This window comes from Neovison vison, chromosome 4, assembly GCF_020171115.1.
Source record: "Neovison vison isolate M4711 chromosome 4, ASM_NN_V1, whole genome shotgun sequence".
Classification (NCBI taxonomy): domain Eukaryota; kingdom Metazoa; phylum Chordata; class Mammalia; order Carnivora; family Mustelidae; genus Neogale; species Neogale vison.
The window spans coordinates 133835176-133850931 of record NC_058094.1 but is presented as its reverse complement, the minus strand read 5'-3'; the positions used below and the strand labels follow the sequence as shown (position 1 = coordinate 133850931).

The 15756-nt window shown below is 48.6% G+C and overlaps 2 protein-coding genes across 4 annotated transcripts in view; one reads left to right on the top strand and one right to left on the bottom strand.

The window, feature by feature from the left end:
* Window positions 1-8468: 8468 nt before the first annotated feature.
* On the bottom strand, window positions 8469-9014 carry LOC122905376. Its single transcript, XM_044246992.1, has one exon. The coding sequence runs from the start codon at window positions 9012-9014 to the stop codon at window positions 8469-8471; it is 546 nt and encodes a 181-aa protein (XP_044102927.1).
* Window positions 9015-9629: 615 nt separating this feature from the next.
* IKZF1 (IKAROS family zinc finger 1) overlaps window positions 9630-15756 on the top strand; it is a 93615-nt gene continuing 87488 nt past the window's right edge. For all 3 annotated transcript variants that reach the window (XM_044245700.1, XM_044245699.1, XM_044245698.1), the window contains exon 1: window positions 9630-9729. The gene's annotated coding sequence lies outside the window, so the exon portion shown is untranslated. The remainder of the gene's footprint in view (window positions 9730-15756) is intronic.

The following is a 15756-nucleotide window of genomic DNA, read 5'->3' as shown; positions in this document are numbered from 1 at the left end:
ATAGAACCTCATAGTGGAGCAGCAGTGTTTTCCCCTGGCATGGGTGTCTTCATGAAATGCCATTTTGTTGAGTAATCCAAATGCTCAGTACCTTCTGGTAGGTAGATCAGATGTCAAACATGACTTTTGGGTCATCAAGAAGCAGCTTTATGTCTTTTTTTCCCTCAGTCTCCTCACTTTGGGAGGCTCCTATCCCTCAGTGTCCTCACCCAAAAAACCAGAACAATAGCATGATCCAACTTCCTAAGGAGGAGAAGATTGATGAGTGCTTTTTGCTGATTAGCTCAAAAGCCATGCAAATATAAATCACCCAGTACAGCATATGCCACTGCGTTGCTACCCAGGGTGCCTGAAGCTCTTGCTGAAATCAACAGGGGCTCCAGGAGTATATAAGAAATATGTGCTGGGAGAGATGGGTCCGGGGTATTTTGGTGATGATTACTGGAGCGCTGTTGTAGTGGAGTGGCAACTGCTAAGTGTATGATTATCGATCGCTGCATTTGGATCTGCTTTAAGAACTCTGCTCTGTCAGATAGCCTGGCTCAAAGGGCATCAATCATGTGGCACAACACTCTGTCTTGCACGCTTAATGGCATTGGAATCCAGAGGGCCAAAGGCTGCCCTGAGAAGCCAACAAGGACAGAAGGAGTAAGAGCAGACAGAACTGACTTTACCTTTGCCAATTGGAATCTAATAATAAGGTAATTAAACTAGTATACAGGTTCTTCTAATCTATAGTATTGATCAAATGATCAGTAAGTGCACATCTGCACTCTACAGTTGGCCAGGGAAGCCAAATTCCTTGGTTCTACTGCCGGGTTAATCACTTAGCTTATTATACTTTGATGGCCATACAGTGTGTCCCCAGACATAGTCAACTGTCTCACAGACATACACAAATCCCAACCCTTGACTTGTAACAAAGGATGAGGTCTTCATTTTCTGTACTCTCTTTCTAACACAGGTTTTACTATCATCTGTAAATTAAGACAACAAGATTCCTTCTCCCAAAATGCAGGATCATGGGGTACAACACATTGAAAACATGCTGCTTGGCAGAATATGCTCATGAGATATCATCATAGAAAATAAAGGGATATTGTAATGTGAAGGCAACCCTTTGGTTTAATTGCAAAACACTGTTTAAGTTAAAGGAAATTGTGTATTTGAGCTCTGAAGTGGAAATAAAGTTGCCAGTTTCTGAGATGCCTATTATAGAAAAATGAGTTCTTTTTCTTCATTAGAAAAACATATCTGCAAGTAATAAGAATATTATGAGTAAATATTAAAAGAATACATAGCCATTAAGCTGTGAGTAGGTACAGAATGCATTATATCTTTAAATAATTTCTAAATCACCCATTTAGAGGAAAAAAAAAAAAAACTCCTGGCCCTACTAAATTATCATCTGTGTTCTTATCCTACAGAAATAAAGAGGCATCAACTCTCTCAGGATAATTGCTTCATACAAACAGAACAGGATTACAAAAACTTCCTTATGAAGACAAAGGGTTATATTTTTAAATTATTCCTTGCTTCCTTCTGAAAAATAACTTGAAAGTCTACAGAACAGTGCATAAATGAGGATAGGATGAGCTACACTGTCAACTTTTCTACAGACCAAGGAAGGAATGAAATGCAAAACATTCTGTTCTGAACTCATCACTGCCAAGACAGCATTCAATAAGTCAACAAGAGGCCTGACTACATGCATGAGCTGAGAGCCCCAGACAGACAGAAGGACAGAAAGGGATGGTGGCTTCTTCCAGCTGTAAGACTAGGAAAACACAGTTCCTTTGCAGATGCAGAGTAGAAAAACAATATGTCAACTCCTCATCATATAATTTAAAGGAAATCATTCCACCTGAGTTAGAAACAAGATGAATGCTCCAAAAGTAGTGACAACAAATGGAAATACCCATTGAGTGTTCTGGTTCTAGGCATTGAGGAAATAAAACATAGCAAAGAAACCCCTCTATCTTCATAGAGAGTAAGCAAAATAAATGTTAATTATACAACATGTTGGAAGATAAGCATGTAAAAATGTAAAGGAGAGAAATTAGAAGAAGCTTGGGTGGGAGTAAGGATTGTTGCACTTCTTGGAGGGTGGGCCATGACTATCCCAAAGCTGACATGACATTTGAGCAGAGACTTGAAGCAGGTAAGAAGGCAGGCAGGCAGGTATCCTGAAAAGCATAGGTGCAATGAGCTGCCTCCAGTACTTGAGGAACAGTAAATCAGAGCTAAATGCTGGAGAGCAGTGAGCAAGAGGGACAGTAAGTGGCTGGACACGAGAGGTAGAGGAGAGGCATGGTGGAGGAGAGGAGAATCACCTGACCTTTGAGCTTCAACTATTGTCCCCAGAGATCTAGCACGCTACCCAGAGAAGAACTGCGTGATCTGATGAGCTTTTCATCAGACCCTCCCTGAATGCTATGAGGAGCAGATAGCCATTAGGAGCCCCCAAACAAAAGGTGACAGAGTTTGGACCAGTGTGGTTGCAATGGAGATGGGAAGAGGTTGAATGATGGATGTTTGTTGGAGGCAGAGCCAGCAGAAAGTCCTGATGAAGGGATCATAGAAGGAATGGAGCCATCAAGAATGCCTCCAGAGCTCCTGGCCTCAGCAATTTCCAGTTGTTATTTGATCAGGTGAAGAAGACTGTAAGGACGCAGGTTTGAGGGGAAAGATCAGGGACGTGTGTAGGGACATAATAAATATTAGATGCCAGCTAGATGTCCATGTAAAGGTGTCGAGGAGGCAGTAAGATGCATTAGTCTTGATTTCAGGGGACAGTTGGAACTGCAGATATCAGTACAGAATAACATTAAAAACTATGTCTAGCGAGTTCCCCCATTTTAAGCAAGAGACTAAGAAACCAATGACACAGGGAAAACCCAGGCAAATGTGGCCCCTTGAATGTCTACCTCACTGATAGCAACAAGTTCAAATAAAATGCTTGTGAAAATTTGTGTAAACTTGAGAGTGCCAGATATCCTCACTTACTGCTTCTGAAACCAGCCAGACTTGGCACCCACCACTGTGAAATAATTCTTTGCAGCTCTTTTCAGGTAAAGAAACAATCTATTTGCAACCGGATTAAGGTTTGTCCCAATTGTGAATGCGGGAATATCTTTCAGATATCCTGCCTTTTTCCTCACCTGCTTTCAACTTGATGTCACCTAAAGAACCTTCATGGAAATGCAGGAGGAAGAAACTAACACTCATTACCAGGTACTCTGATGAAAGATCTACATTCATGCTCTCAGTCAAACTTCATGCCAGCTCCATGCAGCGGGATTTATTTTCCCTGTTGTGGAGAAGACAATGCAATACTCAGAGAAGTAGGGTGACCCAGGTAAGTTCCTACAGCGACTTTGTGTGTGGAGAGGAGAGACCCTGAGAGTTTTAGGACATTTTCCACTGTAGAGTATCCCCTCTCAACACCCTGTCCAAAACTATCCCACTTCCTTTCAAGACTAAACAGGAAAGATTTGTGATTTGTTAACACCAAAAAGAGAAAGTTGCTATAAAAACACAGAAATAACTAGACTCCGTGTCTGTGTGCTTTACAGATCAGAAAGTCCATTTGTAAACCTTAATCTTTCCTGGATGTGGCCATCCGATCCCTTTATTAAGGCTGTGCTATCAGGACAGGTGATTTGGCCATACAGAAAATAAAAAATTGAAAGAGGACCAGAGGGAAAGAAATACATCCCTCCAATTGGAGAAGGATGTCTTAAAGGAATTGGTCCTTGGAGGGAGAGGTATGGAGCATAGCTAAGAAACCTGACCAAGATGTATATCCCAGACCAACCACTTAGAAATTGAGTACACCAGAGGTGCCTGGGTAGCTCAGTCTGTTGAGTATCTGACTCTTGATTTCAGCTCAGGTCAAGATCTCAGGGTTGTGAGATGGAGCCTAATGTCCAGCTCCATGCTGAACATAGGGCCTTCTTGGGATTCTCTTTCCATCTCCCTCTGTCGCTCCCCTTGCTCTCTATCTTAAAATAAATAAATAAATAAATAAGGAGAAGAAGAAGAAGAAAGAAAAGAAAGGAAAAAAGAAAAGAATGGAAAAGAAAAACAGGTACATCAAAATATCAGACACTTACTCAGTGCTGACTATGTGTCAGGAATCCATCTAGCCATTATTCCCATTTTTCAGAAATGGAGACTGAGGTTCAGAGAGACCTAGTGACTTCCCAACCTACGAAACCCAAATGGTTGGTCTGCAGACTGTCACTTAATCTTTGACCCCAGGCAAGTCACCTGGATAGCCAGGATGGCCTTGTTGTATTCTTAGGTGGGAAATAATGTCTGGAAATGTCCTTCATAGAGCTGGGCTCGGTAGAGCAGTCATTAGAATTACTTCCAGTCTTTGGTTAATTCCCTTTGGATGAGAATTTTTCAAGCACCCCCACCATGTGGGGAAGACAAACATTTCCTTATACCTTCTCTATTTCCCCCTCTTCCCTCCATGCCTCCACAAATCCCTTCCCAAATCTAGCAACCACTTAGTGGCTTCACCCTTTTGTGTATCCGCAGGCTTTGCATTGGAATTTACCAAGAAATGTTTTGCATGGAAATAAAATTGTTTCTACTTTCCTAGGTTGGAGCACCTTCCTGTAAGATCACATGTTATGCCTTATTGGGACTTCCTGTGTCTCATGTACCACCTGCAAGGGGCGGCTGTCACTGAACCATGCCACCAGAAGACTTACAGTTCTACAAGTCATGTTCTAATCTTGTTCTTATCCAGTGACAGCAACTGGAGGACGACCCCCCCCCATTTGTCTTTAGTCTGATCTGTTCATGTTACATCAAGATCTACTTTTCCTTTACTCAACCAAAAAATGTTCAAAAAATTCTCATCAGAAAGCTCTCTAGGTAAATCTATCTTCTTCAAGTCATTATACCTGACCTGGTTTGCTTTTCAATCTCTTCCAACCAAATGATACTGATAAAAAGTCGCCATTTTTGAGAATCTAAGTGTATTCTGACAAAAACCAAGGGGAATAAATTGAATGAACTGTCATAAAATGGGAAGAATTTGGTTGTCAGTGGTGGCACATACTCGATTCAAATCTAGAGGTGGAAACGTGAATGATGAACAGAATGCTGGAATTTCTGAGTTTCAAAACCAGGAACAACTGAGCCTCCACAGAGCCTTGGAAATACTACAGGAAAGGGAACATCCTGGGGGTCTCCTTGCTGTTGGCTGGGAATTTCCCACCCAGCCCTGCCAACTGGGCACTCCTAACTCCTTGGAAGCTCCCCCTGCTCCTCCCCCATGTCACGTTCCTTCCCTTCTAGATATAGTGACTTAGAAAAAGTGCTTAGAAAAAATATCCACAATTGCCAAACTGTGGAAAGAGCCCAGATGCCCTTCAACAGATGAATGGATCAAGGAGATGTGGTCCATATATACAATGGAATATTATGCCTCCATCAGAAAGGATGAATACCCAACTTTTTTTTTATCAACATGGACGGGACTGGAGGAGATTATGCTGAGTGAAATAAGTCAAGCAGAGCGAGTCAATTACCATATGGTTTCACTTACTTGTGGAGCATAAGGAATAGCATGGAGGACATTAGGAGAAGGAAGGAAAAAATGAAGGGGGTGGTATCAGAAGGGAAGGCGAACCATGAGAGACTGTAGACTCTGAGAAACAAACTGAGGGTTTTAGAGGGGTGAGGGGTGCAGGGATGGGTGAGCCCAGTGATGGGTATTCAGGAAGGTATAGATTGCATGGAGCACTGGGTGTTATGTGTAAACGATGAATCAGAGAGCACTACATCAAAAACTAATGATGTACTGTATGGTGACTAACATAACACACACACAAAAAATAATAATAATAATAAAAAAGAAAAAGTCAACCCTGAAGGAATGAGCCTGGGCAGGGGGATGGTCAAGAACCTTGCCCCTGCCAGCAACCCTTAGTTTTCAAAACCAGAAGAAACAAAAGCTAGACATTTTGAAAACTGGGGAAAAGAAACCAAAGAAGCAGAGTTCTTGTTGCAAAAGTTTCATCCATGTCCTAGTCTTTTCCCCCCTGTTCCTGTTCCTTTTCAGACGAAACTGCGAGTTCTCTGTATTCCTTTAACACTGTAGAAGGACAATAGAATTTTTTTTCTTTTACACAAATCTTTTCCTGTTACTTAAAAATGATTCCTGCTGTTTCCCAACTGCTGGGGGGTGGGGGAAGGGAGGCTCATTTGTTACCGTTTAGCAGACATTTTTAAACTGAAGAAAGATGCGGTTATAATCATAGGAAATTGCTTCCATTAGCTTATTTAATTTCCCCTAATCCTATCAACACCCTTGTAAAGTAGGTGTGTTCTGCAGATGACAAGGGAAGGAAGCCCAGAGAGGTGAAGTAACATTCCAAGAGTCACACAAGAATTAAGAAAGGAAACAATGGATCATATTCTATCACCTCAAGCATCCTTTCACTCTGTAAAACTGACTCCCCCTTAAAATCTTCTCCAGTCTCTCCCAGCATAAAAGTGCCAATAGCTGCATCCCTTATTACAGTAAGCTTTGAATAAGTAGTTTGTGATTCATTCTATAGGGGCTCTTTGTGATTTTGATAACATCTCAAAAGAAGAAAAACTGATAATTTAGCAGTTATTGTCTGAATAAATGAGGCCATCCTTCATTAAACAGCACAATACTATTATGTATATATTCTAAAGAAACAAAATTACTTTACACCTATAATTTTTTTTTAAATTATCACATGTTTCAGTTTATCCTGATAGATTTTCCCCTCCAATGTGCTTTGTTGATTTAAGCATCCTCTCTAGGGCCATGGTGTTCACCCACAGACCCCAGGTAACAGTCTTGTGCTCTGCCTGTTTGGGTATGGGAAGGGGAGAGGCCCATGAAGCCTGGTTTTCTCTGCTTGCTCCCCATCCCAAGAGGACACAGGTAGATAGCAAGTTTCATAGCAAACATTAGTTGCCACTCACAGAGTCCTCTTCTTGGTGGGCAGAGGGCAAGAGCTTTCATATGTAAAATATACAATCTGCAAACAACCCCAGGAGGTAGCTTACATTATTACCACCAATCTCTAGATGGGAAAGTTGCCCTCTCAGAGAGGTTTAGGAACTTGGTCAGGACCACACAGCCTAAGCCCTCAGGGTCCTTTACCTCCTATTCCTCCACCTCAAGAGGAAATGCCTTGGCCTGGAGAGTACATCTGGGTCCTTGAGTCCCACTCCTAGGGACCATGGCATACATTTAAATAGACACATCAGGGAGTAAAGGGTGCTGTGTGCGCCCAAGAACCAGAGGTGTCCCATAACCCCTCCACTACCATATTTTTGGCCCCAAGGCCTTGAACCTTGTGTTTGTTGCTTCGTTTAGTCCTGACAAGAACTTTTAGGATGAAGGAAGTAGCACTGGCTTCTTTTGCAGGTAAGGACAGTGAGGCTCAAAGAGGTTCAGTATCTTGCCTAAGGACATATAGGCAAGGGGTGGACTAAGGATTAAAGCAATGAACCTTTCACTAGTTCCTCTTCCTCTGGACTCCAAACAGGGGGAGTCAATGGGCTCAGGGCTCAGAACATCAAAATGTCTGTCAGCAGGAATTGAGTAGTAGGTGTTGCATAAATGGTCAGGGAAGAACTCGTCCAGATGCTGTCTGTGGTTCTCCGAAGGTTGGAGAGACTTCTCCAGGATGGCACCAGGCAAAGCCAGTCCCCAAGAGTGCCTGGGTGCAGCCACCAGCAGCCTCCTGGGCCAGGCCACAGCCTTCCCCGGTGGTTGCCATTCCCTGCCACGCTCAAGGGCCTGAAATGACATTTTCCACGTTTCCTGTCTCCACCTGGAAGGCCTGCACGAGTGTTGAAGCGGCTCACTCACCCCTGTTCCTCCCTTAACGCCCAAGGGGGATCAGGGCATATCTACGGAATTCACAGTTCTCCCAATTCTGCTCACATTGAATACTGTCGCCCGGCTCCTACTGGGGTGGGGCCCGGCTCCTGAAAATGATAATGGGCTCCTCGCAAAGTGTGGAGAGGTTCTCCATCTGAGCCGCATTCTTCTTCAGCGGAGACCCACAAGGGCGCCTCAACACTCGCGCTTCAGGGCTCAGGGAGGGAGGGGTCTGCGGTGCCAAGAGCCGCGGTACCAGGCTGCAGGATTGCCTTTGGTGTCACCTTCTCCCGCAGCTGTCCCTTCACACTTGCGTGTGCACACAGGCCAGATGGAAGGCGCGATCCTAACTGCTGCCTGAGCAGGTGGGAGGGAAGAAAGACGAGAGGTATTCCATTGGTTGTCTGGGAAAATGAATTGCACCTTCCCCTCACTTGCGGAGGATCAACTTTTCCCACCCCCTCGGGTGGGCACTCATCACCCGGGGTCGCAGCCAGAACCTGGGAGCCCAGTGGCCCCAGTTCGAGGGAAGTAGAGCTGGGCGGGCAGTGGACGCCCCCAGTCACCGGGGGAAAGTGCTTCACGATGTCCCGCGTCCTGAGGGTCCCCGCGCCAGGGCGAGCGGCCCCGGCAGCTCGGCTCCCGCCTCCAGCTGCCCCGCACGCGCCGGCCGCGCCGGGCCCCCAAGGGTTAAGCGCGGGCCCCGCGGCGCCGCGGCGGATCCCGCCACCCGGTCCGGGGCGCAGAGAGCCGGCCGCCACCTGCCGCGCGGAGCCGCTGAGCGATGCGGCGCTGGAATGAGGAAGCGCGGCGGCAAGGGGAGGGCCCGGGCGCGCTGCGCGCGGGGGTGGCGGCGGCGCGCCGAGCTGGCCTGGCGCGGGCGAACGGGCTCCAGCCGGCGGCGGTGCCAGCAGGTACGGCCCGCGCCGGCCGCCGCCCCGGCGGCCCTGGGGGCCGGGACCCAGCCTCGCGCCCTGGCAAAGTTTGTGCGCGCGGTCCCGTAGTTGCGGTCGGACGGCACCGCGGGAAGCCGCCATCCCGCGGCGGGGCGGGGCGGGGACGGAGGCGGCGCGTCCCGTTCCGCGCCCCGCTCCGCGCCCTGGTCCCCGTCCCGTCCCGCGCCCATCTCTACGCCCCGCTCCGAGTCCCCCTCCGCTCCCGGCTGAACGCGGCCGCCCCGCGCCGCCCTCTCCGAGTCCCGCGCCGCCCCGCGCCGCGCTCGGGTCCCGCTCCGTGTTCCGGAGCGGTGAGCTGGGCAAGTGCAGGGCCGTGCGCGCGGGGCGGGGCGGCTGCGGGCTGGTAGCGCCGCGGCAGGAGGAGTGCACCTCCCCAAAGTTTGCGGAGCGCGGGCGGCGGGCGCGCGCTCCGGCCGCCGCCAATCTGGGCGGCCGCAAGTGGCAAAGCGCCGGCCCGCGGGGCGCGGCGCGGAGGGGCCCAGGTGCGCGGCCCGTGGGCGGCGCTGTGCGCTCGGGGCAAGCCGGCCGGCAGCAAGCGCGAAAGCCGGGTCGGAGCCGGCGGGGGGTGGGGAGGGTGGCGGAGAAATGGGGAACAATGCGAGTGAGCAACTTCAGGAAGTCATTGTGAAAGAAAGCTGGGAAGAGCTCGGCGGCCAAGTTAGCAGGGCATTCTAACAAGTGCATGCGCGGCCCGCGCCCGGGGCGGCGACTGTGGCGACAGCCCCTGGGTCCCCGCGGAGCGCCGCCGAGCCCAGGCGGGACCTTGGAGGTGGCGAGGCGGCCGGCCCGGGCGAGCCCGGCAGGGCAGAGGGAGCCCCGGCCCCGAGGTTGCTCTCCGCGCCTGAGGATCAGTCTTGGCCCCCAAAGTGCGACGCACACATCCACGTGAGTGTTTTCGAATTGAATTTCAATCGGAAAACTCCGGGTAGCTGGTGGATTAGGGAGAGAGGAGGGAGAGAGAGAGAAGGAAAGAATGAGAAGACGGGGTAATCAGATTCGGAAGCCCTGGTTTCTCTCAGGTCGGCCTCTCGGTTCTGCGGACGGCCAGAGCGCCCAGGTTGTCAGAGCCTCCGCCAACTTGTGCTGCGACCGAAGGCGCAGGGCCGGGCCGGCAGTGGGGCGCTTTTGCGGCGCCCTGCTGTCACCGTGAGGGGGACGTTCTAGCCCCACTTACATTACACTGTAGAGACCTGCCTCTAGCTCATGGAAGTCAGGCTTTATAAAGTCGTTCGTACAGAGCTTTCCTTTCTTATTTCTGGGGTGAGAGCGTTTTGCTTATACTGTAAAATAATTAGATCGTGCCTGAACTCGCTTTGTGCAAGATGAAGAATTACCCCGGTTTGAAAAGTTAGTAGGACTTCGCTGACTGCGATTTTGGCTATCGGGTTTCTAAACTCCCTGGTAATGAGGCATCAGGTTACTAGCGACTGGATTTGCAATGTATGTTTAAAAAAAAAAAAATCCCCAAGGGTCCTCCGTGGTTCTTAAGGAATTGTGGGGAAAAGGAGATGGTTTTTTTCCCTTCTAATTCGGAGGCACAGAGTATGGCGTGTAGAAAGCGGACATGCACAGCTTTCCAAAGCAGTGCCCCCGTCGTCGCTCTGGGCTGCAGCCGGCCCAGAGCGAGTTCAAGGCAAGCTTGCCTGCCGCTCATTTCCCACCCTGCTTCCGACTGTGCATCTCAGCTCCCAGGTACCTTGTTTTAAACTTGGAGACACAAACTGCTGTTGAACGAATACTTGCTTGAGAACCAAATCAACTTCTGTTAAGGGAGAAAAACGTATGGAGGTTGAAAATATTTAATCTGGACAATATTTAAAGTTTCATAGAAATTGAAATGGTTGCAAGGATTTGTTCACTTGGTTCTGAGTTGAGAGGAGACAGGAAAGTGCAGGAAATGGTGGGAGGCTTGTGAATTTGTTTCTTTGTTTGAAGATGTTTGGTGAGGTTCCTTGGACCCATCTTTTATGTGGAATTTTAAAAGTACCAGTTTTTTTTTTTCATATTAAATGTCAGAATTATTTTAGTGGCAAATGAGGTTATTTGATATGTGGCAAAAAATTTAAACAGTGCCAAATATCCATGACAGGATTACCTGCTTCCATCATAGAATATGCAGAACATGTTAAAAAAATAACTTGTATGAACAGATGTGGATAATGATGGCACATTTTAAAATCCTGTACACTCCTGGTTTGATGGAATGCATCCGATTTCAAAACTTTCCAGGAACATACGTGTTTATACCTTTTTTTACATGGCAAAAAAAAATGTGCTTCCCGGTCTTGGAGTCCCCCAGAGCGGAGGCCAGAGCAGATGCTTGAGTTAAAGGGTCATGCTTCTTCCCCTTTTGTTTCATGGTGATAGTTGAAGGCAGGAGCTCTAAAAACTCCAGCATGCTTGCTTGTTGGTGTACTTCACCAGCGTTTCAATTGAAAGGCTACATCCTTACACATCCTCCTCGGAAATCAGAAACATGTTAGCAAGAGGAGCTCATCCGCTGGGTCTCACCGGCTGAGCTTGTGGGTCCCTAAATAAAAGTGGGTTTTGTCCTATTCTTGTGGGTTCCTAAAATAAAAAGCATGCTTGCGTATTCTTTTGAGAACTTGGTCCGTGGTCTCTTGAGAGAGGATACACTGAGGCTGTCCTTGGCACCATTTTCTTTGTTGAAAAATTAAGATCCTAGTGAATTTCCTGGCCAGGACGTCTGAAGCCCCATGGTGCTGGGGTCCACCGAGCCTTCATTACTTGGCTAGGGACTTAAGAGTTTGAGGATGGATGATGGTTCTTTTTTGTTGTTGTTTTTTGTTTTTTGTTTTTTCCTCCCTTCATTTGGATTGGTGTATTTCATGTTTGGGTCCTATGGCAGCATATTGTCAACATAAATGTCAAACTTTGCAAATTTGACGCAACACTGTCCTACAGAGTGCCCTGTGACGAAACGCCCCTGCCTCCCACGTGTACAGGTGTTCTGTGTATACCTCAAGAGTATGTGTGCATATAGGAAATAAAGAAATTCATTGAGTCTGTGCACACACACACAATCACACAGCATGCACAGGGCGCAGAGAGAGAGGTGTGGGGGGCAGGGTGAGAAAGAGTCTTCACATCGCACAAACCTAACCTGAGTAATAAAGTATCGCCATTTAGGTTCTGTGTGTTTGGTTGGTTTTTACCTTTCACTAAAGCAGGATGGGTTTTCCTTTTTATACTGTTGAGTTTAGATGTAAATGATATGAGTACTTTGGGTGTTTGCCTAACACTGTTAACCCAGAATCTGTCAAGGATAGCACCATTTCGTGGCATGTGTGTGTTTGTGTGTCTGTGTGTGTGTGTGTGTGTGTGTGTGTTTTCCTGCCCCTCTAATCTTTGTAATTCTGAAACAATTTCACTATGAGATAAGTATTGGTTTTTGTTGACTTATCTTGATGGAGACCCATTCAAGGAGCCAGCTCACAAAGAGCACACAGAGCCCCCTTTATGTTCTATGGCAAGCTTTGGAACTTGTCAGCCTGACTGGCCTTTTTGGGGACTGTGACTCCTGCTTCCAGCCACGAGATGCTGTACCTCTCGGCCTGGCCGTCAAGGTTTCTCCCTGCCCTGGGTCAGTAGGTTGTTCTTTTGAGAACCCTCAGGCGTGGGTGCGTGCAATCATTCCGGGTCCTCAAAACACAATATGTAAAAGCAACAAGTGACCCATCCTCTCAGGCTTTCAGAAGAACCTTGGTCTTATTTACACCTTGAGATGGGTCATTGTTTGGCTTACACCAGGCACAGGTGCATGTGTGATCTAGATGTTAGAGAGTTTGTGTTGCAGCGTATGGGTGTGGAACACATACACATGCGCGCATTTAAAGTTCAGATGGTGAGGGAGATAGGAATGGGGCCGGCGTGCGCCAGACCAGACTCCAGCAGCTTCTTCTTGGAGACCCAACGTGTTACTGCGTTCTTGGCAGTTTAAGAACCAACTTCACAGCTGGGGGTCTCTCTCTGCCGTTCCTGGGATACGTGCTCCCATCCTTCCCCCTTCTGCGCCCTTCCGGGGATGGCTTTTGTTTGATGTCGTTTTTAAATGCACGATGCTCCTCTGACAACTATCTCTCAGACGTGACAAAACGTGCAGCGTGAAACACAGCCAGACAAAGGACGCAGTGCACACGCTCCTGAGTGGGGGTGGGGGTGGGGCAAGGCCCTACTCCCCGCTTCTGTGTGTGTGTGTGTGTCGCTGGGGGTCACTCCTGAGAGGGGCCCACAGGGCGCCCATGGTGGCCGCGCCCCTGAAGGCCACATCCTCCTCACTTCCATTGGCTTTGTGTCCTTCTCAGAGTAGACTGCGAGCCACAGGCGGGACCCACAGGTGTCTTCAGGGACCCGCCTGGCGACAAACTGTTAAAAGTGGTGAAAACCCAGAGTCGCAGGTGGGAGGCCCGCTGTCTTTCCCCGGTGCAGGCCTAGCCCTGTTTCCCTTCTCCCGTGGCCACGGCCACGGCCACGGCCACGTCGGTCGGCCTTTGGGGAACTCACAATTCCTGCTGACTAAAAGAGCTCGGGCCCCACCACAGGCCTGTCGAATGAGACATCCTAATAATCTCGGAACCAGTTTCGGTCGGCACAGGAAGCCCAGGCTCCCTTCCTGCCCCTGTTTTCCTGAGAGAAAACTGTCTTCCCTCCTTTTTTGCATATTTGGCGAATGGTTCCACCTTTCTCTCCGCCCCAGGGGAGTGTGAAGGCGGTGGCGGAGGACAGGGCCTACCGGCCTGCCACCTGGGGCAGCAGGGTCCTTCCCAAGTGGCTGAGTGGAGGGGACTCCGCGTGCGTGACCCGGGGTCCGAAGACCCCCATCCTCCAAAAGCGGCATTGGTGTGGGAAGGCAGCACCCCCGCGGTCGCTGGGAGGCACGGGTTGACGGGTGAGTGCCACGCACACTTTCTCTGCCGCGCTTATGAGACGGGGACAGCCAGCATGGCCTCTCTTCCTGGTGGCCTGCACCCGCCCAGCCCGGCCCGTCTCCCCTCCGCAGCCTGTCTGGGTGATGGAGAGCATCATTAGACACCATTGGCATGCGCTGCTTTCGGGTTGTCCCGTGCCCCACCTCCTGATGGCTGGTGGCACGGGGCCACGGCTTAACGGATTGCCTAAAATGGGGCCTAATTAGTGGAAAAGTGCCTTCTTCATATTTTCTCACTCAAGTGTGCAATGATTCATTTTTCTCCAGCAATCAGCTCACTGCTGAAGGCAATCTGACTCTTTTCCTGCCATTTTCGCGCCAAAAGTTAGCAGTCACCGACACGGTGCAGGGCTTCCCGGCTGGGGGGGGGGGTTGAGGGGGGCGCAGCGGCGTGAGGAGGGGGCACCCAGCTTTGGTCCTCTGTCCCCCTTCCCAGCTCTTCCTTCTCCCTCCTGGTCTCTCTCTCTCTTCCTCCTTTCTCTGGGTGGGGTGGAGGGGGAGGGGAGGTTGCCTTGGGAGTCCATGGAAACAACTAAGAACGGCATCAAGTACATTTTAAGTGCTCGTACGCATCCCGACAGAGAGTTTCAGGCTCCATTTTGGAGATCATCCCGATAGCAGCCCTCTAAAGCGTTTTCTGTTAGTTTGAAACTATTTAAAATGGAACACTATGGCTCAGAGTCCTTTTCTGAAACGCAGAGTTCTGCTAGGAATATTGATTCGCCTGTTTGGGGTGAATTTCTCTTGTGGAATCCGATTTTCACTGGTCAGGCTGGAGCCCATGAAGCAGCACAAAAGACCCCTCCTTGGCCCCCGGGGGGGGGGTAATGTTTGCTTTAGAATCTTTAGGAGAAATGAAAATGAGGAATTGATCTTTTATGAGCTCGCTTCAGAGACACTCTGAAACATGCTCCCCTCCCTGTGCTTTTAAGGCAAAGAGAGAGAGCAAGCCTGGGACCCCCTGGTGCGAGCCCCACTTTCCAGCCTGAAAAAGTGACCTTTTCCTTCTCTTTTCTGGTGAGTTTTGTGGAGGGCGGAAAATTAAAATGATATTCAAAGAGATCCACAGTGAAAACATATTGATAAATTGTGTATCCCACTTCATTCAACCAGAATCACCCTGCTAATTATCTGAGGTTGTTAGAGATAAGGCCATTAATTACCATTTAAAAATGGTTTGGAAATTTCTAGTGCTTTTCTGCACGTGTGTTCCTGCTTCTGCCGGGAGTTGTCTGTATTTCCCTGCATTTAAAGAATTTCCAGCTCTGTTTAGAGCAGCTTGGGCTCTTGTGAAAGAAATGAAACTTGCTGAACAGCAACGGTGAAATACTTAAAGTGAAGCACTGAAAATAAATAATTTAGGCTCCTTTAAGGGCTGCCAGGGAATCGGATGGTAGTGTTTAAAATGAGTTTTCCTCTTTTTTGCCCTCTGACGGACAAGAGCATTTCTCTGCCAGGTTACAAATAAACACACGCCGATTTCTGTGGCCCCTCAAATGAGGAAGTTGTAAGCTTTCTCCCCCCGCACCCCCCCTCCCACCAGGTCTGCATGAGGACCTTGTAGGCTAAGTGTTGGGTGGGGTGGGGCCCCCAAACCCACCAGGATGTTGCATTCATGTGGACCATGTCCTTCGTTCTGTGGTTTTGGGTGTTTTCTCTGGGAGCCCTCCAGGTTGGGGCTGTAGCACAGGGAGACGGAGCTCTCTCTCACAGAATAAAATGGAAATCTAGAACTTGTCTTGCTAATTTGCTCCAACTTAAACAGCCAGCTGAGACTGTCAAGTAGTGTTCTCTCCTATGATTATTTAGTTTATTGCCAGAGGAATCATTCTTACCAGATAACTTACCGAATACATGTCTTCTCCCTTTTACTCTTCTCAAAACAGCTTGGTTTGACTTCAGTGCGACCGTTTGAGGTGAACAAGGTGAATTCCAGAGTTCTACTAAGAGCTCGGGCTGGGATT

What these genes read in the sequence shown, in the direction of transcription:
- LOC122905376 (XM_044246992.1), bottom strand. Translation starts at nt 9,014, where the DNA reads ATGGGCGCGGGACGGGACGGGGACCAGGGCGCGGAGCGGGGCGCGGAA.